Genomic DNA, 24,489 nt, shown 5'->3' with positions numbered 1-24,489 from the left:
AATTACACTTTTATCTTTAATATCATCGGCATTGCTGTGCCAAGAGTGGAACTGTCCCTTTAATTCTTTTGGGGTGCCGGTCTCCTTTAAGAGGGTCTTGCAATCTTTACCTCAATCCGGTTCTCCGCTCGGTAACACGTGTTGCTCCCTCAACGCTGCCCCTCGTGGTCTGGTCGCGGCCATCTTGATTCCAGGTGCTTCACCTCGTGGTGTAGGTGCCATCTTCTTTCTCTCCACGAGGTAGGCTGCGGTGATCTTTCTCTGCCCAAGTTCTGCCACGGACGCCGGGAATCTACCTTCTGCGCCGATCTTCTTCCCTCGGAGTCCTGCCATGGCCCGGAAGGTGAGGTCTGGTCGTTGGGGCTGGATCATCTCGCCGTTGGATAGTGCGGTCTGTGTCGAGTCGGACAGTAGGATTTTCAGGTGACGCGATGGATCCAAGTTTGGGGCCACGTGGGATGTCGATCGCCGGGGCCCGGAGGCCTTTGTCGCTCCGACAGATTTGGACTTGCTTCATCCATCTTCCTCCCAGCAGCATTGGACCATCACCGGGAACGCTCCACAAGGACAGCTTGTACACTGTGCTGCCATGGGACACCTGGACCTCCACGCTGCCAACGACTGGGATGGTGTCTTGTGTGTAGGTGAGCAGCTTTGCCTGGATTGGGGACATTTTGGGTCATTTGGCAGGGTTGTCCCAGAGTTTCTCAAAGGCCGTCTGATTCATCAGCGACTGGCTCGCCCCTGTGTCGATCTCCATCGAGACTGGAACCCCGTTGATTTCCACTTCCATTTTCCACGGGGAACTCTCGGTGGAGCAGGTATACACTCCGTACTCTTCTTCCAGGGGCTGAGCAGCTTCGTTTTCTTCAGTGTCGGAGCCCAGGTGATCGGCCAACTCTTCAGCGACTCGGTGAGTAAAACTTCTACACATTCGCTGAAGGTGACCTTTAGTGTTGCAGCCTTTGCAGGTATAGTCTCTGTATCGGCACTGGTGGGCCCTGTGGTTTCCTCCACAGCGCCAGCACGGGGCTAGCCAGTTGGCCCCATGTGGCGGACTCAGGTTTGCGGAACTCAGGGCTGCATTCTTGCCTCTGAAAGTCGCCATTCTGTTCACTGTACTCATCAGGTTAGAGTCCTGCGTGTGCGCCATCATCCGTTTAGAGTCGCAGAACGAAATCATGAAAGCCTGGCTCACTTTGATTGCCTTCTGCAGGGTGACCGTAGTGTCCGCAGAGAGCAGCTTATGGAGGAGGTCCCCGTGGCTGATTCCAATAACGAAGATGTCCCTTAGTGCTTCGGTGAGCTGGTCGCCAAAATCACACGGTACAGCCAACCTTCTTAGATCTGCAGCATAGTTAGCAATTTCTTGGCCTTCGGGTGGGTGTAGAACCGGTGTCTGGCTGTGAGGATGCTCTCTTTAGGTTTGAGTTGTTCTTGTATTAAAGTTACGAGCTCCGCATAGGTCTTGGTTGTCGTCTTCACTGGGGCTAGCAGGTCCCTGACGAGGCCATGGATAGTGGGCCCACAACTGCTGAGCAGGATGGCTCTGAGCTTGTTCGCCAGCGAGATCAGTGAGTCTCCAGCCAGGTCGTTCGCGATGAAAAAGTGTTCTAGCCTTTCCACAAAGGCATCCCAATCTTCCCTAATCTGCGAATTGTTGGAAGTTGCTCAGGTTAGACGTATTGTGCATGGAAATTCGTAACCTCGTCCCCAGTTGTAGTATATGCAAGCTCTCTAATAATGACTCCACGAGGTAAGGGTATAGTACTTGAACTTTAGTGACCTTAGTCTTTTATTCCAGCTCCTAGAGTGAGGACACCAAGAGGTGAGCTCCCTTTTATACTAGGTTACCTGCAGTGTGCAGGTGACCCTTAGGTCTGCAGCAGCAGCACCCTCTGGTGGTACAGGTATAGTGTATACAGGGTGAAGGTACATTCAGTGGTCTAGTGTTACAGTACATACATTAACATACATACATAACAGGTGAGACTAGAACTAGGGGGCATAATCTTAGAATAAGGGGCCGTCCACTTAAAACTGAGATGAGGAGGAATTTCTTCTGAGGGTTGTAAATCTGTGGAATTCGCTGCCTCAGAGAGCTGTGAAAGCTGGGACATTGAATAAATTTAAGACAGAGATAGACAGTTTCTTAACCGTTAAGGGATTAAGGGATTGTGGGGAGCAGGCAGGGAAGTGGACCTGAGTCCATGATTGGATCAGCCATGATCGTATTAAATGGCGGAGCAGGCTCGAGGGGCCGTATGGCCTACTCCTGCTCCTATTTCTTATGTTCCTAAACCCGCGACCTTTACCACCTAGAAGGACAAGCGCATTATCATTAAAGGCAGTCCCTCGAAATCGAGGAAGACTTGCTTCCACTCTAAAAATGAGTTGTTAGGTGACTGAACAGTCCAATACAGGAATTACTGTCTGTCCCGCCAAGGAAAGGGTGGGTGGGACTGGTTTGCCGCACACTCCTTCTGCTGCCTGCGCTTGATTTCTGCATGCTCTCGGCTGTCATGTATGCATGCTTGGGTTTACTAGCCACCTGGTGGCACCACAGGTCATTGGGCTGTGCGCACGTGTGTGCAGCCCAGGTATAAAAGGCCAGCCATCTTGTAATGTAATCACTTTGGGCCCTAATAAAGAAGAGCCAGGTTTGTACCTGTTCGGAGTTTACAGTATTCAGTCTAATGAGTTATTGTATACACAACATAGGCGATGACAAGGGCCGGGAGGCGCATGGGAACACCACCACCTCCACATTCCCCTCAAAGTCACACGCCATCCTGACTTGGAAATTTTGACTTGGACACTAAGATTAGTGGGAAAGCGGGTTGTGTAGAGGACACAGAGAGGCTGCAAAGAGATTTAGATAGGTTAAGCGAATGGGCGAAGGTTTGGCAGATAGAATACAATATCGGAAAATGTGAGGTCATCCACCTTGGGAAAAAAAACAGTAAAAGGGAATATTATTTGAATGGGGAGAAATTACAACATGCTGCGGTGCAGAGGGACCTGGGGGTCCTTGTGCATGAATCCCAAAAAGTTAGTTTGCAGGTGCAGCAGGTAATCAGGAAGGCGAATGGAATGTTGGCCTTCATTGCGAGAGGGATGGAGTACAAAAGCAGGGAGGTCCTGCTGCAACTGTACAGGGTATTGGTGAGGCCGCACCTGGAGTACTGCGTGCAGTTTTGGTCACCTTACTTAAGGAAGGATATACTGACTTTGGAGGGGGTACAGAGACGATTCACTAGGCTGATTCCGGAGATGAGGGGGTTACCTTATGATGATAGATTGAGTAGACTGGGTCTTTACTCGTTGGAGTTCAGAAGGATGAGGGGTGATCTTATAGAAACATTTAAAATCATGAAAGGGATAGACAAGATAGAGGCAGAGAGGTTGTTTCCACTGGTCGGGGAGATTAGAACTAGGGGGCACAGCCTCAAAATACGGGGGAGCCAATTTAAAACCGAGTTGAGAAGGAATTTCTTCTCCCAGAGGGTTGTGAATTTGTGGAATTCTCTGCCCAAGGAAGCAGTTGAGGCTAGCTCATTGAATGTATTCAAGTCACAGATGGATAGATTTTTAACCAATAAGGGAATTAAGGGTTACGGGGAGCGGGCGGGTAAGTGGAGCTGAGTCCACGGCCAGATCAGCCATGATCTTATTGAATGGCGGAGCAGGCTCGAGGGGCTAGATGGCCTACTCCTGTTCCTAATTCTTATGTTCTTATGTTCTTATATTTATCGGCTGTTCCTTCATCGTCGCTGGGTCACAATCCTGGAACTCCCTCCCTAACAGCACTGTGGGAGCACTTTCACCACACGGACTGCAGCGGTTCAAGAAGGCGGCTCACCACCACCTTCTCAAAGGGCAATTAGGGATGGGCAATAAATGGCGGCCTTGCCAGGGACGCCACATCACAAGAACAAATAAAAAAGGTTTACGGGAGGGTGGTATTCTGGTGAAATCTGCCCCAGCGTCGAAGTATTGAATCCCTATCAGTACAGCAGGCCAGTGGTGAATTGTGGGGAGGGATTAGTTATCTACATTACTTTGGGGATGAGTGTATCTATACAGAATGTTCGCTCAGGAGATTGAATGGCAAGATAGTGTCCATTATAGGGGAACGTGTGCATGAGCTGTGGGGGGGGGGATTCTATGGGTTGGTAATGTCCATGATAGGGGAGAGTGTACATGGGCTGCGGTGGGTGAGGGGAGCGGTGTGGGGGGGTGGAATGCAATGGGTGGGATGTCAGGGGTATACTTGGGTCTTCTAGTGTTGCTGTAGCAGTAATGGTGACGGACACTGCGTGAGGTATTACTGTTCCCTTCAATAGCATCGCCCATATATGGGCGGATACTCTGACCCCCACCGTTGGAGTACTAACGGGCAATGACCGCGGGGCTGGTGGGACGGATTGATCTTGGAACGCCTCCCAGTCCCTGCTGCCATTGTTGGGGGGAAGGGGACCACCCACCTACTGTGGGGGAGGGGGAAAGGAGACCACCCACTTACTGTAGGGGGCGGGGGGGAAGGGAACTACCCACTTACTGTGGGGGGCGGGGGGGAAGGGGACCACCCACTTACTGGGGGGTGGGGGGAAGGGGACCAGCCACTTACTGGGGGGTGGGGGGAAGGGGACCAGCCACTTACTGGGGGGTGGGGGGAAGGGGACCACGCACTTACTGGGGGGGGGTGAGGACCACCCACTCACTGTAGGGGGGGGAAGGGGACCACCCACTCACTGTAGGGGGGGGAAGGGGACCACCCACTTACTGTAGGGGGGGGGGAAGGGGACCACCCACTCACTGTAGGGGGGGGAAGGGGACCACCCACTCACTGTAAGGGGGGGGAAGGGGACCACCCACTCACTGTAAGGGGGGGGAAGGGGACCACCCACTCACTGTAGGGGGGGGGGAAGGGGACCACCCACTCACTGTAGGGGGGGGGAAGGGGACCACCCACTCACTGTAGGGGGGGGGGAAAGGGGACCACCCACTTACTGGGGGGTGGGGGGAAGGGGACCACCCATTTACTGGGGGGGGGGAGAAGGGGACCATCCACTTACTGGGGGGGGGGGGGGGGAAGGGGACCACCCACTTACTGGGGGGGGGGGGGAAGGGGACCATCCACTTACTTCAACAAGGAGAGGATCTCATTGTCTTGCGCCGGCTCCTGCTTGCCGAATTCATTGCTTGGGAACCCCAGAATGGTGAAGCTGTACGGCCTCAGCTCCTCGTGCAGTGCATTCAGTTCTGCAACAGGGAGAAACTCTTTTCATTCGAAGAACATTTCAGCGCAAGAGATTGAATTGAAAATGTTAAAACCTCCACAGCAGCACCGCCCCCCCCGCGCCCCCTCCCGCCACCGCCCTGTGTACCCACCTTTCACCACCCCACACATCATCCCTCGCCCCGCACACAGCCTTTTCCCCGAACACCCACCGAGGCCAACTCTGGTACAGGTCCCGTTCCCTGAATGTGGGAGGCACTGCTCCATCCCGAGTTGTATCGAATGTACAGCACAGGATCTGGCTATTCGGCCAAACCGGTCGGTGCCAGTGTTTATGGTCCACACGAGTCTCCTCCCACCCCCCTTCATCTCACCCCGACAGCATAACTTTCTAATTTTTAAGAAGAACTTTGGAAGAATGAGAGGTGAAATTTATAAGATTGTGAGGGGGCTTGACAGGGCAGATGCAGAGAGGATGTTTCCCCTCGTGGGGGAATCTAGAACTAGGGGCCGTAGTCTCAGAATAAGGGGTCGCCCATTTAAAACTGAGATGAGGAGGAAATTCTTCTGTCGGTTTGTAAATCTGTGGAATTCTCTGCCCCAGAGAGCTGTGGAGGCTGGGTCTTTGAATATATTTAAGGTGGAGATAGACAGATTTTTGAGCGATAAGGGAGTCGAGGGTTATGGGGAGCGGGCGGGGAAGTGGAGCTGAGTCCATGATCAGATCAGCCATGATCTGATTGAATGTCGGAGCAGGCTCGAGGGGCCGAATGGCCGACTCCTGCTCCTATTTCTTATGTCCTCCTTCCTCCCTCATTTTTTTATACAGCTTCCCCTTAAATGCATCTATGCTATTCGCCTCGACCACTCTAGAGGTTATACCCATCAGGAAAGATTTAACAGGCTGGGTCTGTTTTCTCTAGAAAAGGGAAGGTGGAGGGAGGGGTGACCTGATAGAGGTCTTTAAAATTATGAAAGGGTTAAATGGAGTAGATGTCGAGAAGATGTTTCCACTTGTGGGAGAGACCAGAACTGGGGGCCATCAATATAAGATAGTCACTGATAAACCAATGGGGAATTCAGGAGCAACTTCTTTACCCCGAGAGTGGTGAGAATGTGGAACTCGCTGCCACATTTGTAGTGCCAGCTGTGGCTCAGTGGGTAGCACACTCTCGGAGTCATCATCATCATCGTAGGCAGTCCCTCGGAATCGAGGAAGACTTGCTTCCACTCTAAAAGTGAGTTCTCAGGTGACTAAACAGTCCAATACGGGAATTACAGTCCCTGTCACAGGTGGGACAGATAGTGGTTGAGGGAAGGGAAGGGTGGGACTGGTTTGCCGCACGCTCCTTCCGCTGCCTGCGCTTGCTTTCTGCACGCTCTCGGCGATGAGACTCGAGGTGCTCAGCGCCCTCCCGGATGCACTTCCTCCACTTAAGGCGGTCTTTGGGCCAGGGACTCCCAGGTGTCGGGGTGGGGATGTTGCACTTTATCAGGGAGGCTTTGAGGGTGTCCTTGAAACGTTTCCTCTGCCCACCTGGGGCTCGCTTGACGTGTAGGAGTTCCGAGTAGAGCGCTTGCTTTGGGAGTCTCGTGTCGGGCAGGCGGACAATGTGGCCCCGCCCAGCGGAGCTGGTCGAGTGTGGTCAGTGCTTCGATGCTGGGGATGTTGGCCTGGTCGAAAACACCGATGTTGGTGCGTCTGCCCTCCCAGGGGATTTGCAGGATCTTGCGGAGGCAACGCTGGTGATACTTCTTCAGCACTTTGAGGCATCTGCTGTATATAGTCCACGTCTCTGAGCCATACAAGAGGGTGGGTATCACCACTGCCCTGTAGACCATGAGCTTGGTGCCGGGTTTGAGGTCCTGGTCTTCAAACACTCTCTTCCTCAGGTGACTGAAGGCTGCGCTGGCGCACTGGAGATGATATTGGACCTCGTCATCAATGTCTGCCCTTGCTGATTGTAGGCTCCCGATGTATGGAAAATGGTCCACGTTGTCCAAGGCCGCGCCGTGGATTTTGATGACCGGGACGGAGGGGCAGTGCTGTGTGGTGGGGTCAGGTTGGTGAGGACCTTTGTCTTAGATATTTAGTGTAAGGCCCAAGCTTTCGTACACCTCGGTGAAGGTGTTGATTATGGCTTGGAGTTTGGCCTCAGTGTGCGCAGACGCAAGCGTTGTCCGCGTACTGGAGTTCAATGACAGAGGTTGGGATAATCTTGGATCTAGCCTGGAGGCAGCGAAAGTTGAACAGGTTCCCATTGGTTCTATAGTTTTAGTTCCACGCCAGCGGGGGAGCTTGTTGAGAGCTCTGCAGCAAGGAAGATTGAGAAAAGCGTTGGTGCCATGATGCAGTCTTGCTTGACCCTGGTCCGGACGAGGATTGGGTCTCTGGTGGATCCGTTGGGCTAGGATCACGGCTTGCATGTCATCGTGGAGCAGGCGGGCGATGGCAACAAACTTAGGGGCAGCCAAAATGGAGGAGGACGTTCTATAGCTCCTCACTGTTGACAATGTCAAAGGCCTTTGTGAGGTCAAAGAAGGCCATGTACAAGGCCACAAAGGGACTTGAGCACATAAATCTAGGCTGACACTGCAGTGCAGTGCTGAGGGAGTGTTGCGCTGTCAGAGGTGCCGTCTTTTGGATGAGACGTTAAACCGAGGTTCTATCTGCCCTCAGGTGGCAATTAAAGATCCCACGGCCACCATTTTGAAAGAGCAGAGGAATTCTCCCTGGTATCCTGGCCAATATTTATCCCTTTAACCAATATCGGAGGTGCCGTCTTTCAGATGAAACGTTAAACTGAGATCCCGTCTGCCCTCTCCGGTGTCCTGGGACCAACAGCTATCCCTCAATCAACATCAGTAAAACAGATTATCTTGTCCTTATCACATTGCTGTTTGTGGGATCTTGCTGTGCACAAATTGGCTGCCGCGTTTCCCACATTACATCAGTGACTACACTCCAAATGTATTTCATTGGCTTGGAGACGTCCGGTCATCGTGAAAGGCGCTATATAAATGCAAGTCTTTCTTTTTTCCACAAGGTGTGGGCGAGGGGAATAGCACAGGTGTATTTAAGGGGAAGCTGGATAAACACATGAGGGAGAAAGGAATAGAAGGATATGGTGATGGGCAACGGTAATGTAGTGGTTATGTTACTGGACAAGTAATCCAGAGGCCTGGATAATGATCTGGAGACATAAGTTCAAATCCCACCATGGCAGTCACTTAAATAAATCTGGAATAAAGCACTAGCGTCAGTAATGGTGACCGTGAAACTACTGGATTGTAGTTTAAAAACTCATCTGGTTCACTAATGTCCCTTTAGGGAAGGAAATCTGCCATCCTTACCCAGGGTCTGGGCCTATATGTGACTCCAGACCCACAGCAACGTGATTGGCTCTTGACTGCCCTCTGAGATGGCCCAGCGAGTCGCTCAAGGACAATGATGGACAGGCAGTAAATGCTCACATTCCAGGAAGCAATGAATTAAAAAAATAGAGTGAAATGTAGGGGTGGGAGGAGGCTGGTGTGGAGTTCATGGACCTGTTGGACCAAATGGTCTGTTTCGGTTTTGTAGACCCGATGCAAAACCCGTAAGAATTAGGAGCTCCTAGGAGGAGGCCATTCGGCCCCTCGAGCCTGCTCCACCATTCAATAAGATCCTGGCTGATCTTCTACCTCAACTCCACTTTCCTGCACTAACCCCATATCCCTTAATATTAAAAAATCTATCGATCTCTGTCTTGAATATACTCAACGACTGGGCCTCCACGGCCCTCTGGGGCAGAGAATTCCAAAGATTCACCACCCTCTGAGTGAAGAAATTTCTCCTCATCCCAGTCCTAAATGGCCGCCCCCTTATCCTGAGACTGTGACCCCTGGTTCTAGACTCCTCAGCTAGAGGAAAACATCCTCCCTGCATCTACCCAGTCAACTCCTTTAAGAATTGTGTATGTTTCAATAAGATCACCTCTCATTCTTCTAAACTCGAGAGAATATAGGCCTAGCCTGCTCAATCTCTCCTCAGGACAAACCCCCCCACCCACCTCCCCATCTCACAGTGGAGCAGGAACCGGTGAAACTTCCTTACCTAAATATTGATACGTCAGCCCTCAGAATGATGCCACATTGACGACCAGGATGGTTTTTCCGGCGTATTCCTTAAAGGAGACGTATCTGCTGCCATCTATAGTAGTTGCTCCATAATCGTAGCTGGAGCCAAGGGTGGATGAGTTACAGAGTGAAACCTGGAAGCGAAAAGGAGAACAGAGATGAGGAGGAGAAGGGCAGCTATTTATTCACATGTCACCGCAATGTTCCCCTCGTTCCTTGTAATATAGCTCCACCGACTGGGCTACTGTGGTAATGCAACTACTGATGTACAATAATAAAAGGGTCATATGACCAGGTCACCGGACAAGTTTCTCGGTGGAGCCATCTTGTGGTCTGTGTCTCTATGATGGCCTAAAGATGATATCACACTCCTGGTTCTGGCTGCTGGAGAGAAGACAAGGGGGAGTTCTCCCCACTGTCCCGGGCCCAATATTTATACCTCAATCAACATCACTAAAAAAACAAATTATCTGGGTCATCACATTGCTGTTTGTGGGAGCTTGCTGTGCGCAAATTGTCTGCCGTGTTTCCCACATTACAACAGTGACTACACTCCAAAAGTGCTTCATTGGCTGTGAAGCGCTTTGGGACATTCTTAAGTGCATGAAAGGCGCTTATATAAATGCAAGTCTTTCCTTAAAAAATCAGTCAATGCAGATTTCTCACATACTGGGTGCCATCCCATCAGTCAAATTGTATGTTGGCACGGATGATATAATTGACAGAGAGCAGTACGTGGAGGTCATTAGGACATTGGTCTTCACAGAGCGGGGCCCATAAACCAGTGACTTGCATTTATATAGCGCCTTTCACAACCTCAGGATGTCCCAAAGCACTTTACAGCCAATGAAGTACTTTTTTTGGAGTGCAGTCACTGTTGTAATGTAGGAAACGGAGTTTCCAGTTGCGCACAGCAAGCTCCCACACACAGTGTGATAATGACCCGATGATCTGTTTTTATTGATGTTGTTTAAGGGGTAAATATCAGCCCAGGACATCTGCTCTTCTTACAATAGTAGCTATGGGATCTTATGTCCACCCGAGGCCCTCAGTTTTAACGTCTCATCCAAAAACGGCACCTCCGACAGTGCGGCGCTCTCTCAGCACTGCAGTGTCAGACTAGATTTATGTACTCAAGTTCTGGAGTGGGACTTGAACCCTCAACCTTCTGACTCAGAGGCAAGAGTGCTGCCCACTGAGCCACGACTGACATTCAAAAGGATCCCTGCTCCTGAATGGAGAGTCCCAAGGCACAAGTGATATTGGTGCTTGGGCCTCATCATTATCGAGCCTGCAAAGGGGTGTTCCAGCTAAAATCGCTCTTCACACTGCTGACCCTCCAAGTTGATGACTAAGTAGTCCTGTTGAGTCAGGATGGAAAGGGCTGTGACTCTGACCTGGGAGTCATTGATCAGGACATGGGCTTTACCCGGAAGTTTAGAGCCAGGCCTTTCAGGGGTGACGTTAGGAATCATTTCTACACATAATGGGTGGTAGAACTTTGGAACTCTCTGATGCTCGGTCCATTGTGGAGTTTAAATTGGGGATGGACAGATTTTTTTATTAACCAAAGGTATTGTGGAAGTATTATGCACTGTCAATTTTCTGCAAGAAAGAAGCTAGTCACCCCAATTGTGTTACAATAGGCCAGGTGCAGGCTACTAGTGAATCGGCCAGACATTAGCAAAACAATGGGCATCGAATTTAGCTGATTACATTAGACTTACTGACATCACCTCAGACTTACCAGAGCCAATGCGACAGTTTAGGTTATAACAGAATAGGCAGAAGAAAGGTATAAGGATAGACAGGTTCAGACCATCCATAGCGAGAACCTAGGAGCAACACTCAACAGAAGCAGGTTCCAGGGAAGAGACCCTTGACGGAACAGTGTTAGGACGGACTGATCATCCGCGGACCTATTGGGTAACTATAAAGTATAAGTAGTGAGTCTTGTACTTCTGTATTAAACGAACATTAACTGCACCACCGTTGTCTAGTGTGTAATTTGGTATTTAACTCAAGAACCGTCGCAGGCAACTACTAGTCACATGACTAGCGAAATTGCCGTTCGAGCAAAATATTAAAGGATATGGAGTTAGGTCACAGTTCAGCCATGATCTCATTGATCGGAGGGGAAGAAAAGCGTGAGACAGAGAAAAGTTATACATCTTCAGAAAAGCACAGAAGGAAACCATGTACTAAAAATGTGATTAATACAAGTTTTTGGAATTAAACTGTTTTTATTGTAAAAAAAAAAAGAATGTAATCTGAAGTTTTTCACTGACTATAATACACCCAAAAAGGGGCCATGGAAAAAGAAGAAACCCACGAGTAATGTCTCTGGTTTTATATTTACGAGACATTAAAAGGAGGGAGAGTAAGGTTATAAATCTTCAGAAAAGCACAGAAGCAGACCATGAACTAAAAATGCGATAAAGACAAGCTTTTGGAATTAAACTGGACAGTGGGAGCAAAAGGCGTCAGCCTTGGGGCAGATGATGACTCACCCCAATTAAGAACATTCTGTGGTCAGGAACCAGACTAATTTTATGCATAACAATAATGGCGTTGTTACATGAGGCCCTGAAACTGATTAGCCAAGGGTGGCGAAAAACAAGCTCACTGGAGACACCAATTCTGCAAAAGAGACCGGATGACAAAAGAATAACCACAGGTGCACTTTTTTGGGGAACGAGGTGTTAAGATGGGGAGTCATTTTGAGTCTTGCAGACTCCATGTGCAAACTGGGAACAGAAGAGTCCATTATTGCAGTCAACCAGGATCACCACAAAGCAATGTGTCGACACAAACATTTCACCAGAAACCACAGTGGCGGGAGATCAATCAAAACCGGGATCGAAATATGCGAGCTAGAAGCAGCTCGACACAGCATTGGATACAAGTCGAAAGAGACAGAAGAAGTAGGACACGTGTACGCACAGAAGGACATGAAGTACAGAATGCACACAAAAGGAGCAGCACTGCAGAGAATAGCCAGAAGAATAACGAACCCCGGTCAATGAACCAATGACCACGAACTTACAAGCTGCAACTGGGAAGGGCGATTGTATGTCTCTAGTCGACTTCTCGCAGGAAATTCTGTAGTTTTAGTCATTTTTTCTGCATAATAAAACTGACACGGGGTTAAGCCTAAATTTTGTGCCACATGTTGTCCTTTCCCCCTATAAGTTCAGAGGTCAAAGAATCAGGATAGAGTATAAAACAAATACACGCCCCTTACAGAATTAGCGACCGGTGACAGGACCTCGGCATTGGGAATAGGATAACGGACACAAAACCAGGGCAAGAACCCCGAGGGAGGCTTAGTTAAGTCTAAGGTCGGCGAAGGTAGTCGAAAGTTATCTTCGAGGGTGACTAGGGGACCAGGAGAGAAACAGTCTGACAGGCAGGGGTAGTCTTGGGTTGGCTAGAGTAGCCACCAAGAAAATAAGTCGCAGGTAGTCTGTGCAGGGGTATCAGGGAGACCATAGTACTCTCAAGGGCAGCTAGGGCAACTAGCAGAGGAAGGAAATAGTCTCGGGTAGGCTGCAGTAATCCCGGGTTGACTGGGGTAGTCACCAAGAGAAGCCAAAAGGTAGTCTGCGAAACAGGGGTCTCAGGGAGGCCAAGAGTGACCTCAAAAGGTGCTAGGGGACCAGGAGAGAAACAGTCTCTGACAGGTCGGAGTAGTCTCGGGTCAAATAGGGTAGCCACAGAGAGAAGCCTGAGTAACAGGAGCCGCAGGTCACTGCGAGGTGGTCTCAGGGGACACCAAGGTAGTCAGGGAGAATTTCTCAGTCAGAGGCACTGGAAATGGACTCACCGCAGCAAAACGTGGTAGAGCCCGCGGCTAAGAGCAGTCGTAGGAAGTCCATGGAAGCTAAGGTAGCTGCATATATATATGCAACAAATTGGACATTTCAGAGCCACGGCCACGGGAAATGCTGCACTCGGGGGATCCACAGGAAAAGGCGGCAGAGTGGACAGTCAGTAGTAACCACAAAGGGTCAAAAGAAACGGCCATTTGGCTCATGTGCCTGAAAAAAGCAGACACAACTGTTAAGGGCAAGGTTAGGAAAGCTGGAGGAGGAGGAGGAGAAAAAGTTAAAGGGCGAGGGAGGCAGTTTGGAGAAAGAAAAGCAGGACCAGGCTATGAGGGAGGAAACGGTGCGGAATCACTTAGAGTATTTTGCCGTGCCAGGTGACCGAGTGCAAAAAGCAGCAGCAGACCCACATGGAACAAAGTGAAAGGCATTTAGAAAGAGCCAGTGGACCAGCTCAGGAGAGTCGATAGCCTATCCGGTAGCGCAGGAACAGGGTTACGCGAGGGCAGATCACGGACCTTGTAAGGAAACGATCCGCCAGTTAACGGCAGAGTTAGACAGGGCCAAAGGGATGGCGAGGGAGGCTGGGACCCAGAGGGGAAAGAGAGTCAGGCGATGGGCCCCGAGTATAGCGAGCATCGGCCGGCTCCCGACTCACCGGGACCTCAGAGACCGAGGTGTCTCTTGAGACAGCAGAAATTCGTCCCACCCCCACCAAATGGTGGTCCGGTACCATTACAGAGTAGATTGTGATCCCTTCCATGCTGCTTCAACTGCAGGAGATGCTGATGGGTGTGGTAAAATCATACTTACCTGGCAGTATGATTTTACCACACTTCTCGGCCTTTTGGCTAAGATCTGCATAACTAACCTGACCAGCCACCATGACTTCCGGGTGGTTTCTCCCTGGTCAGGAAGGTATATGCTTACATTTTTGTAAACAGGAGGTGGGTGGGATTGGTGACCCATCCACCTCCACGGAGGTGTGTGGGGGACCTGACCCATCCACCTCCATGGCACGAACCTGGTATTGCAGTACTTCCAGGAACGGTGCAGTGGCTCTAGGCCTTTTGGCTAAGAGCATTGGCGCAGAGTGATCCTTGACAGGTGCAAGGTGACCTCTGGCGTTTGTGATTTGACAAAGAATTGGAACGATTGGCTACGAATTAAAAAAAAAAAAAAAAAAAAAATCATACTTACCTGGCAGGGGAGTAACCATGATCAAGAAGGTGTATCTCCCAGGATGAGTCTCGGCCTTTTGGCTAAGGTCATGCGTAACTGACCTGACAGGGGAGTAGCCACCATGACCTCCGGGTGGTTCTCCCTGGATCAGGAAGGTATATGCTTGCATTTTTGGAAACAGGAGGTGGGTGGGGAGGGTTGACCCATCCACCTCCACGGAGGTGTGTGGGGGACCTGACCCATCCACCTCCATGGCACGAACCTGGTATTGCAGTACTTCCAGGAACGGTGCAGTGGCTCTAGGCCTTTTGGCTAAGAGCATTGGCGCAGAGTGATCCTTGGCGTGTGCAAGGTGACCTCTGGCGTTTGTGATTTGACAAAGAATTGGAACGATTGGCTACGAATTTCAAAAAAAAAAATCAAAGCTAGGAGGAGGAGCCTCTGTTCATTTTGCCAACATAGAGCAGATGTTGGGTATCAATAACTGCAGCAAGGAGGAGGAAATGAAGCTAACACTGCTCTCCCGGGAAGGGAAGCTTTATCAGAGCTTGTTGACAGCCACCAAGTTAGGTGGAGGAACCCCACCAGGCTTAAAGGAGGAAATCATGGCAGCGCGAGGGTACAGTCAGGGTAGTCCATTCTGGCAGGTAGAACAGACTAGGCAGCAAATAAACGAATCACCTGATACGTGTGCAGACAGACTGTGGTAGACTTATTTAAGGGCCACTGGAGGAAATCTGGTACGGGCAGGCTTAAGAGGAACCCAGAAACCATTGGCTGAGAACCATTGGCTAACAGTGTACCACGACTCAGAGCAAAGGTCAAAGCAAGGTTTGACCCAGACCATCTCCAGAAATACAGAGGCAGGGTTGCTGAGAAGATTAGCGCTAGCTTTTAAGTCCAGGCAAGGGGAGGGGGAGAAACTAAAAGGGAAGTTGCACGAAGTAAAAGGCGGTGTTAGGACAAAAGATAGAATGGAGACAAGAGGGAGGTAATGCAGTTTGAGCTAAAGGCGAGTGTTTTAACTGTGGGTGGTTGGGTCACTGGAGCAAGGATTGTAGGCTCGCTAAAGGAGGGAAGCCAGGGTACGAGGGTGCTGAGGCAGAAAAAGGCCAAAGGGAGGTAGCCGACGACCCAGCACAGATTGTAGTGGCCGCATTACAGCAGGGTATGGGCACGGGTGGAGGGACGCTGCAGTGGGAGAAAAGGGAGCCAATGCGTCGGCTCCCCCGCTATGACGTTGCGCTCAGCCAGAATACCTGTGTCCGCTCATATATGGTGAGTGGGGCAGGTCATGTGTGCATGTGAAGGTGGAAACAGCTAGGGGAAGGTATCTAGTAGATACAAGAGTCTCTAGCACGGTTGTCCACTCACCGAACCCGACCATTTCCCCGTGGTCGAGCGGAATCCCACTTACACTGGCGGGTTTTATGGGTAATGAGCAGGCTGGGGTGGTGTCGAAACCCTTAACCATAGAATTAGGACGTAACATAACGAAATGGGAGTGCATTTTTATGAAGTGGGAACAGCCCGGTTTGGGAGTTCTCGGGGCCGACTACATGTTGGCAGATCACGCCATAGTGGATATGAAGAACAATTGTCTATTGGGGGGGGGGGGTGTGGGGGGGGGTGTAATGTCTGTAAGCTTGTAATGTTTGTAGCTCCACACGGTGGATGTGGACGTATTGTGTACTGCAACTGCAGAGTTAATAATAAACAGAACCAGGCATATTCCGGAGGCTTCCGAGAGAGCTGCCTGCCATGTTAGGAGCTGTGTGCGCTGTGCTCTGTGACGATATTACAGGGGGCAATTAATGTAGATAGGATTGGTGGAGATTGTAGTGACTCCCAGGCAGCATCTACACAATGAAGACGAAAGGGAGTTTATGACTTAGAAGGATTAGTTGCTAACATACCGGCCCGGTATCAAGGGTATGTACGAGAGAATATAGATGCATTTGCCATGCACAAGCATCATTGCAGGAGAGTAACTGGGATAGAGGTGAAGATAGACAGGGATCCGATGACACGGCCCAGATACAGTATAATTTTCCCTGGGAAGCAGAAAAGGATTTGGAAACCGCTATAAATTCCCTGGTGGATCAAGGTACGTTGAGGACCATAGCCACACATGAAAACTCACTCCTATGGCCAGTAAAGAAGTCCAATAACTCATGGAGGGCCACGGTAGATTACAGAGTCCTGAATACAAATATTCCAGCCTGTGCACCCACAGTAGCGGTGGGAGCGGATTTGATCGGGAGTATTCCTGCAGCCGCTACAACTTTTACCGTCCTGGACATTTCGGAATGGGTTTTGGTCCTCCCTGCTCCTATACTCAAATCCCCTAGCTATGAAGGCCAACATACCATTTGCCTTCTTCACTGCCTGCTGTAACTGCATGCCAACCTTCAATGACTGATGTACCATGACACCCAGGTCTTGTTGCACCTCCCCTTTTCCAAATCTGCCGCCATTCAGATAATATTCTGCTTTCGTGTTTTTGCCCCCAAAGTGGATAACCTCACATTTATCCACATTATACTGCATCTGCCATGCATTTGCCCAATCACCTAACCTGTCCAAGTCACCCCTGTAGCCTCTTAGCATCCTCCCGTAGCTCACACTGCCACCCAGTTTAGTGTCATCTGCAAACTTGGAGATATTACACTCAATTTCTTCATCTAAATCATTAATGTATATTGTAAATAGCTGGGGTCCCAACACTGAGCCCTGTGGCACCCCACTAGTCACTGCATGGCATTCTGAAAAGGACCCATTTATCCCAACTCTCTGCTTCCTGTCTGCCAACCAGTTCTCTATCCATGTTATTACATTACCCCCAATACCATGTGCTTTAATTTTGCACATCAATCTCGTGTGGGACCTTGTCAAAAGTCTTTTGAAAGTCCAAATACACCACATTCACTGGTTCTCCCTTGTCTACTCTACCAGTTACATCCTCAAAAAATTCTAGAGGATTTTCCCTTTCATAAATCCATGCTGACTTGGACCGATCCTATCACTGTTTTCCAAATGCGCTGCTATTTCATCTTTAATAATTGATTCCAACATTTTCCCCGCTACTGATGTCAGGCTAACCGGTCTATAATTGCATGTTTTCTCTCTCCCTCCTTTTTTAAAAAGTGGTGTTACATTAGCTACCCTCCAGTCCTTGGGAACTGATCCAGAGTCGATAGACTGTTGGAAAATGATCACCAATGCATCCACTATTTCTAGGGCCACTTCCAAAGTACTCTAGGATGCAGACTATCAGGCCTCGGGGATTTATCAGCCTTCAATCTCATCAATTTCCCGAACACAATTTCCTGACTAATAAGGATATCCTTCAGTTCCTCCTTCTCACTAGACCCTCAGTCGCTTAATACTTCCGGACGGCTATTTGTGTCTTCCTTCATGAAGACAGAACAAAAGTCTTTGTTCAACTGGTCTGCCATTTCTTTGTTTCCCACTATAAATTCACCTGAATCTGACTGCAAGGTACCTACATTTGTCTCTGCTAATCTTTTTCTCTTCACATATCTATAGAAGCTTTTGCAGTCAGTTTTTATGTTCCCGGCAAGTTTCCTCTCATACTCTTTTTTACCCCTCCTAATTAAACCCTTTGTCCTCCTTTGCTGAAGTCTAACTTTTTCCCAGTCCTCAGGTTTGCTGCTTTTTCTGGCCAATTTATATGCCTCTTCCTTGGATTTAACACTATCCTTAATTTCCCTTGTTAGTCACGGTTGAGCCATTTTATTTTTACTCCAGACAGGGATGTACAATTGTTGAAGCTCATCCATGTGATCCTTAAATGTTTGCCATTGCCTATTTAAAAAAGGGGGCAGACAAAAGGCAGGTAACTATAGGCCGGTTAGTTTAACATCTTGAAGCTATCATTAAGGAAGAAATAGCGGGACATCTAGATAGGAATATTGTAATCAAGCAGATGCAACATGGATTCATGAAGGGGAAATCATGTTTAACTAATTTACTGGAATTCTTTGACGATATAACGAGCATGGTGGATAGAGGTGTACCGATGGATGTGGTGTATTTGGATTTCCAAAAGGCATTCGATAAGGTGCCACACAAAAGGTTACTGCAGAAGATAAAGGTATGCGGAGTAAGAGGAAATGTATTAGCATGGATCGAGAATTAGCTGTCTAACAGAAAGCAGAAAGTTGGGATAAATGGGTCCTTTTCAGGTTGGAAATCGGTGGTTAGTGGTGTGCCACAGGGATCGGTGCTGGGACCACAACTGTTTACAATATACATAGATGACCTGGAAGAGGGGACAGAGTGTAGTGTAACAAAATTTGCAGATGACACAAAGATTAGTGGGAAAGCGGGTTGTGTACAGGACACAGAGAGGCTGCAAAGAGATTTAGATAGGTTAAGCGAATGGGCTAAGGTTTGGCAGATGGAATACAATGTCGGAAAATGTGAGGTCATCCACCTTGGAAAAAAAACAGTAAAAGAGAATATTATTTGAATGGGGAGAAATTACAACATGCTGCGGTGCAGAGGGACCTGGGGTCCTTGTGCATGAATCCCAAAAAGTTAGTTTGCAGGTGCAGCAGGTAATCAGGAAGGCGAATGGAATGTTGGCCTTCATTGCGAGAGGGATGGAGTACAAAAGCAGGGAGGTCCTGCTGCAACTGTACAGGGTATTGGTGAGGCCGCACCTGGAGTACTGTGTGCAGTTTTGGTCACCTTACTTAAGGAAGGATATACTAGCTTTGGAGATGATTCACTAGGCTGATTCCGAAGATGAGGGGGTTACCTTATGATGATAGATTGAGTAGACTGGGTCTTTACTCGTTGGAGTTCAGAAGGATGAGGGGTGATCTTATAGAAACATTTAAAATAATGAAAGGGATAGACAAGATAGAGGTAGAGAGGTTGTTTCCACTGGTCGGTGAGAATAGAACTAGGGGCACAGCCTCAAAATACGGGGGAGCCAATTTAAAACCGAGTTGAGAAGGAATTTCTTCTCCCAGAGGGTTGTGAATCTGTGGAATTCTCTGCCCAAGGAAGCAGTTGAGGCTAGCTCATTGAATGTATTCAAATCACAGATAGATAGATTTTTAACCAATAAGAGAATTAAGGGTTACGGGGAGCGGGCGGGTAAGTGGAGCTGAGTCCACGGCCAGATCAGCCATGATCTTGCTGAATGGCGGAGCAGGCAAGAGGGGCTAGATGGCCTACTCCTGTTCCTAATTCTTATGTTCTTATGTTCTTATGCCTATCCACCATCAACCCTTTAAGTATCATTCGCCAGTCTATTCAAGCCAATTCACGTCTCATACCATCGAAGTTACCTTTAAGTTCAGGACCCTAGTCTCTGAATAGGCTTATATTCACTGGAATTTAGAGGAATGAGAGGGGATCTCATAGAAACATAAAATTCTGACGGGATTGGACAGGTTAGATGCAGGAAGAATGTTCCCAATGTTGGAGAAGTCCAGAACCAGGGGTCACAGTCTAAGGATAAGAGGTAAGTCATTTAGGACCGAGATGAGGAGAAACTTCTTCACTCAGAGAATTGTGAACCTGTGGAATTCTCTACCACAGAAAGTTGTTGAGGCCAGTTCGTTAGATATATTCAAAATGGAGTTAGATGTGGCCCTTATGGCTAAAGGGATCAAGGTGTATGGAGAGAAAGCAGGAAAGGGGCAATGACGTTGCATGATCAGCCATGATCATATTGAATGGTGGTGCAGGCTCGAAGGGCCGAATGGCCTACTCCTGCACCTATTTTCTATGTTTCTATATTTCTAATTAACTGTCACTCTCCATCTTAACAGTCCAGGAACTACCCATTCCTAAGGATGTGTCTGGAGTAAGGTATTTCCTGGGAATAATAGTTTACTGATGGGAATTCATAGAGGGATATGCAGCCATGACAGCTTCTTTGTTGAGGCTTCTTGGGAAAGGAGTAGAGTGAGAATGGAGAGAGAGTTGTCAAGAAACGTTTGTTCGGTTGACAGAGGTGTTACAGGCAGCACCAACGTTGGGAGCAGTAAATGGGGACCAGGACTTTAGTCTGGAGGTAGCAGCTACTGGGGACAGTTTGAGTGCAGTGTTACTCCAGGATCGACACAGCAAGCTGAGACCAGTGGCCTATGCCTCCCGGGTTCTCACCGAAGTAAAGAGGAGCTTTTCAAACTGCGAACGACATTTGTTAGCAACTTTTTTGGGCAGTAAAGCATTTTCGGTCACTCACAGGGTTAGTTACAGTAACTTTACTGACCTGTCACATCCCGATACTGGAAGGTAGAATGAAAGATGGGACAGTGAGCAGTATCAGGATTGCCCGCTGGACATTGGTGCTTACTCAGTTAGACCTGAAGGTCGAGAGGCTAGGAGGACCAAAGCTAGCCCCGATCCTGGTTTATCCGGGGGCAGCTCACATGTTCAGTGGAAGGAGTGTGGGATGTAGAGGTGGGATTCAAAGCAGGAGAACACCCGACAGGTAGCAACATCTATGCAGATGGGTCTAGTTCAGTAATAAAAAGGAGAGAGAAAAACAGGCTGTGGCATTTACGATCCTGAAGCAGGGATAGAGAGAGCCATAAAACTCCCCAACACTAAGTGCACAGCAGGCCGAGCTAGCAGCAATAGCGTATGCAGTTGTCATGTGTGTACATTCTGTTTGTAGCCACCAGAGGGCGTCATTGTTGGAGGCCACTGAGCAGCACGCACATGGTGGTGCTCAGGTATAAAAGGCCAGCCATTTTGAGAGTCAGGCACTTTGGGCCTAAATAAAGCAGAGCCAAAGTTGTATCTTGCTTAGTTAAACAGTACTCAGTTTGAACTTTTATTGCATACTTAACAGTAGTCACACACTCGAACGAATTCCCAACTCCCTATACGATATGTTCAGACTCCATGTCCACGTGTAACTCCTGTACAGAGTTATTTAGCCATATGGGCTAGGCGAGGGTTTAAGTCCTCAGACGGAAAACCGTTGGTGACGGCTCCATTGTTAAAAGTCATTTTTTGGACGTCACGGGTAGGGCCCAGAAGGATTACTACCTCCAAAAAGGTCAAAGCACACTCTAAGACAGAGCCCAAGTGGAAAGGGAATGAGAAAGCAGACACACTGGCCAAAGCAGGGACAGGAGAAGGGACACGTTGGGACCCATATCACTGTGGACAGATCTTGGCTGTAACAGGCGGAGAGGGGTCCAAAGAAGTCCCATTGCCGCCTGATTTAAGACAGGCTCAGCTACGGGATGCAGCCCTTCGAGCAGCGATTAGGGGCAAGATAGATGGGAAGCCTGTAGCGGGACCTTTGGGAGCTGCAGACATAGCAGTAAAGCAGGACATGTTGTTTCAGGAAGATAGTTGGATCGTGCCAGGGCAGTGCAGGGAAGAATTCTTACAGCTAGTGCAGGAGCTGGACATCCAGGGCCAGAAACAATGTGGAATAAAGTAGAGGCCATGGGATGGTGGCCCGGACTTAGAAACGATGTAAGGAATTATTGCCAGAATTGTCTGGTATGTGCTGCAAACAAGCCACACCCCCACCGGAGGAAGGATCCATTGGGACACACGAAGAGGATAGAGGGGCCATGGCAGTCTATACAGATGGACCTCAGACAGAGGCAATAAATATTGCTGGGTGTTAATAGATTTTCTTAAAAAATGGGTAGAAGTATTTTCTCAAGGGGGACTGCTCCTGATAGTGGAATCAGATCAAAGGATTCATTTCACCGGAGCAGTAATGCAGGCCACCCTAAAGCTATTCGGGTTATAGGGAAATGGCATGTGGCGTATAACCCCCCCAGTCGTCAGCTCCAGTAGAGAGGACAAACCGAACCTTAAAAGAGAGGCTTAGGAAGGAGATAGGAGATACCCCGAAGTAATGGGATGAGATCCTACCCCTAATACTGATGAGCCACCGAGCCAGTCTCTCTAAAAGTACGGGACACTGCCCACATGCGCTGATGGCAAGGAGATTAATGAGGACCCCCGACCCATACACTAGCACCAGTCCTGACCGAAACACAGGTTAGAGGTCACAGGTTTGTCAGATCTGTATGATACTCTGAAGGGGCTGCATTGGGAAGCAGGTAACAATATGGGCAGGCAGAACCAGCAGAATAAGCTGCTGCTGGAACCCCGGGTTACACAGGAATGGAAGATAGGGGATCAGGTAATGGTCAGAAATTATGCCAGAATAGGGGCATTTGAACCATTGTACAAAGGATCATATAGCATTGTAGACAAGGCAAGCCCTATGGTGTTCGGGTTCCAGCTGCCAAAACGTATAAAATGGTTCCATATAAACCGATGTAAGCTGTACAACCCCGGAGAGAAAGTAAAAAGCGGGCCAAGGCCCAAGGAACCGCGATGAGTTTGATCAACATCAGCCTTCCACCCATGCTGTGGGATGATGAGGATGGAGCAGTAAGGCAGAGTGCTTGGATACTGCGACCTAGGGTGTCCTGGACCCTTCCTCCATCTCCAACCCCGAGTTTCCGCAATCCCAAGCATCGGGATAAAAGGAGAGGGAAGCAGTGATAGTCATCATCATAGGCAGTCCCTCGGAATCGAGGAAGACTTGCTTCCACTCTAAAAATGAGTTGTTCGTGTAATGTCTGTAGCTCCACACTGTGGATGTGGACGTATTGTGTTACTGCAACTAAAGGTGAATAAATGAGTCAGCTGACCAGAAGCTTCCGGAACTTCTGAGATGCTGTCTGCCATTACAGAAAGCTGTGTGTGCTGTGCTCTGTGAATATATCACATCTAGCGACGAGATGGGATTTTTCGGATGATGCTGAAATTTTGTTGGTGAAGGATTCAGCCAGTCGACAGAGAGACTTTGGAAGCTTCTCTGTCTTTGGAAATAGCTACAAAGTCCGAGGTAAAAAAAAAAATGGAGCACACTGTCTGTACTGCAGAGACAAAATGGCGGCACCCATAGCACTTTCACTTAGGTGAATATAAACATGACCAGGAAAGGTTTAAGGCATATGTGGACCGGCTAGAAATATATTTCACTGCAAATAATATAATCGAAGTTCCAGAGAATGTTAATCAGAACCGGGCAGTGTTGGAACGTAAGAGAGCGATTTTCTTACCTGAAACGGGTCTGGAATTGTATGAAACACTGATAAATCTGCTTGTACCTGACGAGCCAAAGGACACAATGCTTAAAGAAATTTTAACGAAGCTGGAGCAGCACTACAACCCTAAACTGTTAGAAATTGCTGAAAGCTATCGTTTTGGTATACGAAATCAAAAGACTGATGAAAGTATTAGTGATTACATTGTAGCATTAAAAAAGTTATCGATTGACTAATTTGAAACTTTCAAAACCGAGCATTGCGGGATCGTTTTGTTTGTGGGATGAAAAATGATGCGATCAGAAGGAAGTTATCGATGACGGATGACTTGACTTTTGAGATTGCTTGTCAGACAGCGAGGTCGATGGGCAGGGCCGAACAATATTCCCGAGAATTTCGTAATAATTACAGTCATCAGACAACTGAGGTGATTCGCCTGTAGGTTCAAAGTACAAGGCGGTGGGGGCCCAAAGAAACTGGAAATTGTAACAAAGCATTGAAGTCGTGCTATCAATGCCTGGGACAACACATTGCCTTCACATATGGACAACTTTGAGCAGAGTGTTTCTTCTGCAGAAAGACTGGGCATCTTGCGAAGGCATGCCGACTGAAGGATAAACCAGCTTTCAAAGCTATGAGTAGAAATCCCGAGACTACATAGCATGGAAGAACAACAACAGGATGTGGAGATGTTAGAGTTACACGTCATCAGGAGCACGAGGTTAGCGGACAGCGATTCGAAAATTATCAAAATCCACAGAGAGGTTGCGGGATTCAAGATGCAAATGGAATTCGACACAGGTGCATCTGTGAATGTAGTACCGGAGTTGCAGTACCTCGACAAATTGCGTGATTTCCCACTGGAGAAAGCCAAGATAGAGCTGTGAGGCTACTCGGGAGAGAACATTCCAGTGATAGGTCGTATCACCGTACCAGTGAAATACAAGGATCAAGTTCAGAGCTTGCATCTATTAGTAGTGAAAGGAGACAAGCCTGCCTTACTAGGAAGAAATTGGTTGGGATCACTGAAGTTGGATTG

At 48.6% G+C, this 24,489-nt stretch overlaps 1 protein-coding gene and 1 pseudogene across 2 annotated transcripts in view; one reads left to right on the top strand and one right to left on the bottom strand.

Annotated features, from left to right (window-relative positions):
* The window catches only part of gpx3 (glutathione peroxidase 3), a 77,523-nt gene that overhangs the window by 7,630 nt on the left and 45,404 nt on the right, over positions 1–24,489 (bottom strand). For both annotated transcript variants that reach the window (XR_011592980.1, XM_070878001.1), the window contains exons 2-3: positions 9,339–9,495; positions 5,148–5,265 (exon numbers count right to left, since the gene is read on the bottom strand). Coding sequence is in view for 1 of the 2 variants with exons in the window: in XM_070878001.1 (XP_070734102.1) it covers positions 5,148–5,265; positions 9,339–9,495 (275 nt within the window). In the remaining variant the exon portion in view is untranslated. The remainder of the gene's footprint in view (positions 1–5,147; positions 5,266–9,338; positions 9,496–24,489) is intronic.
* Positions 14,020–14,249, top strand: LOC139263646 (U2 spliceosomal RNA; annotated as a pseudogene).

The sequence above is a fragment of the Pristiophorus japonicus genome, chromosome 4 (genome assembly GCF_044704955.1).
Source record: "Pristiophorus japonicus isolate sPriJap1 chromosome 4, sPriJap1.hap1, whole genome shotgun sequence".
NCBI lineage: Eukaryota > Metazoa > Chordata > Chondrichthyes > Pristiophoridae > Pristiophorus > Pristiophorus japonicus.
The sequence above is the reverse complement of the archived record's forward strand: the minus strand, read 5'-3'. Positions and strand labels throughout refer to the sequence as shown.